The sequence below is a fragment of the Apaloderma vittatum genome, unplaced genomic scaffold, assembly GCF_000703405.1.
Source record: "Apaloderma vittatum isolate BGI_N311 unplaced genomic scaffold, ASM70340v1 scaffold29447, whole genome shotgun sequence".
Classification (NCBI taxonomy): Eukaryota; Metazoa; Chordata; class Aves; order Trogoniformes; family Trogonidae; genus Apaloderma; species Apaloderma vittatum.
The window spans coordinates 1-3031 of record NW_009727172.1 but is presented as its reverse complement, the minus strand read 5'-3'; the positions used below and the strand labels follow the sequence as shown (position 1 = coordinate 3031).

Sequence of the window (3031 nt, the reverse complement as noted above, 5' to 3'; positions counted from 1 at the left end):
GAGGGGCTGGGCTGGAAGGCAGCCTTAGGCGGACGCCAAGAGGCTCGGGACTCTCTTCCCAAGCCTTTCGTGGCCCCAGCCTTTAGGGAAAGTGCAATCGAGAGGAAATGCTGTTTTTCCGGTAACGCAGCACGGGAGCGAATCGTGCGATGGGCGTGACGAGCAGCTTTTGCAAAACACTCGCTTAAGCTCCCACTGACGCCTCTCGGCACGCGAGGCAACGCTGCTTCAATGGGATAATGCTCGCTGACCTCCACGGGAGGTATAATTTGCTCTTTACCTTTGTCAGTTAATTAAACTTCAGATTTCTCTCCTGCTCCAGTTGTATTTCTTATACCCTCCAGCAGGTGTTTTTCTTTTCTTTTAATCTCTCTTCTTTTTATATATTTTTTTTTATTTTATTTTCCATTCTGTTTGGTCTCTACTTTCCCCTCTGGGCTCTGTCCACCTCTTCCACCTACCAACAGATGGAAGCAGCAAGCTGAAAAGACAAATTCCCAGTTTTCATGTGGAGGTTTTCGTAGGGGACTGCCTGCCCCGCTTCTACCTCCCTCCCAGCCTGGCACCAGTGGGGTTTCCTTATGTGTCAGAGTGTGTGATGAGACATAAATCTGCAGGGAAGGAGCTGGGCACCTCTCACCCAATGTCCTACAAGTGCTTTAGCTGATCTCCAACCCTTCCAAAAAGCTTTCCCCCTCCCCAAAGGCTCTGTCCCCGTCCTGGCAGTGCTGGGAAGGGGCTGTCGGGGCAGCGTGTCCCCTCTCATCGCCTCATCCCTTCTCCCTGCAGGCTGCTCCCGGCAGATCGGCTTCTCCTTTGCCAAGCCCAAGCTCTGTGCCTTCTCTGGCCTCTCCTACTGTGACAGCTGCCACCGGGACGACGAGACGGTGATTCCCTCGCGCCTCATCCACAACTGGGATCTGACGAAACGAGGGGTGAGTCCGGGCTCGGTCGGTGCAGGGCAAAGAGAAAGGCTCCTGCGCTTCCTGAAGGTCCATCAGAACGTTTCCACCGGCAGCAGAGGTGGAGATGTCCACCCTCCCTCTCCCTCCGAGACTCCCTCCTCGGTGCATGCCCACCTCTCACCTCTCTCTGCCCCAGGTTTGCCGGCAGGCTTTGAAGTTCCTCACCCAGATCCGTAACCAGCCGCTCATCGACCTGAAGCTGGTCAACGAGAGCCTCTACGACCACGTGGAGAGGATGAGACGGATCCACCGGAGCCGGGAGCAGCTGAAGCTGCTGGGAGATTATCTCATCATGTGCCGCAGTGGGGCCCTGAAGGAGCTGAGCAAGCGGTGAGGTCCCTCTCAGGGTGACGTTACCACTTTTTGTGCCCTGAAGGGCTCCTGGTTCTCCTCCCGATTCGGCCTCGGAGCGGGGAGCGATGCTGCCGAGGCTGGCACCAGATTTTAGCTCCACATCATCTGCTGTGAGGAGTTACCCATCTGTTGGCTGGGTCTGACACGTTGAGATGTGACTCAGGAAACACCTTCCTGAACTGAGCAGCTTCTGGCTGGGCAGGAAACACCTGGGAAAATAGATGAGGGATTTATTTTTCTTTTCTCCCCTTTGAAATGCTCTCACACACGATTCCCAGCGGCAGGATTTGGGATGTGTGGCACAATGCGGGGATTTTCTTCAAGAGGCTGCATCATCCGGGCTCCCCCTTGCTCCAAAGCTGTTGGAGATGTGGTGGAAACCATCGACCACGTTCCTCTCTGTGCTTCTTTGCAGGCTTGACCACAGGCATTACCTCTTGGAGTGTCCCCACAAGTACAGCGTGGCCGATCTGAGGCAGGTGAGAGCTTTGCATGGTCTTATGGGTGGTGAAAACATCCCGATTTCTGCCTGTGGAGACACGGCATCGAGCGTGGTGCTTCTTCAGCAGCAGGGTTTCAAACACCTTCGTTTTCCTTTTGCTGTCGTGTGCACGCAGTGAGCTTGCACATCAGCTTGAAGGCAAAGCATTGCCTTTGTTTTAATTCGCCCAAATAATTGGCACCAGCCTGGATCCTCCAGGAGCTACGGAGATAAGTCATTTCACCTCTGTTTGAGCCAGCGTTGCCTCTCAGCGCAGCGCTGCAAATATTGGGAATGGTGTTGGAAGGTGACGGGGTGGGTGGGTTTTGTGTTGATTCCAAAGCTGGGAGGGTCCCATCCCGGCAGGTTGTGGGTGCAACGTGGGATTTTGCACGGTGCAAACCTGGTGGGAGACGGGCTCCGCGCCTGCCTGACACGCCTCCGCCCCGCAGATAGCTGACGGCGTCTTCGAGACCTTCCTGCAGTCTCTGCTCCAGTTCGCTTCCCACCATGTCTACAACTGCGACCTCTGCACCCAGCGCGGCTTCATCTGCCAGATCTGCAACAGCAGCGACATCATTTTCCCCTTCGAGTTTGACACTACCGCCAGGTGAGCCCCGGCTCCGGCGCGTCCCACGGCTGCGAGGCCACCCCGGCGTTCGGCCTGGCTTTGCCCATGAGCCCAGCCCAGCCCCTGGATCCCTCTCGGGAGCTTGTAGCCCTGGGGTCGCCTGGAAATAGCACTGAGCTTGTCACTAAGATGCCTCTGAGATGTCACCAAGCCAGATGGGTTTGAGGTTTTTCTTCTGCCCACGGCGCTCGCAGCCTTGGTGGAGGAGGATCAGCTGCTGCGCGGGGTTCGAGCAGGCGTTGAAATCCCTCCATCCGGGTCTTCTGAAGAAATCAGGATCGAACCCTTCGGTCCATCGTAGGTGGAGAGAGCTCCACACCTTGATGTCAACTCAGTAACGAGGATAATCCTGGCAAAGCTCTTCAGCAGGTCCGTGTGGTCTCACTGTGCCCTAAAAGCGAGCAGCAACACCCCGAAGCTGCAGAAAACGCTGATGAGCTCGGGATCCCGGGGTAGCCTGGGCGTTCTGGGGTTGCAAATATTTCCAGCGCAGCTCAGCAGAACTGCTCGTGCCTCAGGGACAGTGTCACACTTGTTAGCGAGGACGACCTCCCCTGAGGACTGATATTTCCCTAGAAAAAGAGAATACAGGCTCTGGAA

General features: G+C 55.9%; 1 protein-coding gene across 1 annotated transcript in view; it reads left to right on the top strand.

The window, feature by feature from the left end:
- PLEKHM1 (pleckstrin homology domain containing, family M (with RUN domain) member 1) overlaps positions 1-2410 on the top strand; it is a gene marked incomplete at both ends in the record, with an annotated part of 4175 nt that extends 1765 nt beyond the window's left edge. The window contains 4 exons of the mRNA XM_009873593.1: positions 790-935; positions 1102-1295; positions 1735-1798; positions 2253-2410. Of these exons, the coding sequence (XP_009871895.1) occupies positions 790-935; positions 1102-1295; positions 1735-1798; positions 2253-2410 (562 nt within the window). The remainder of the gene's footprint in view (positions 1-789; positions 936-1101; positions 1296-1734; positions 1799-2252) is intronic.
- Between the last annotated feature and the right edge of the window lie 621 nt (positions 2411-3031).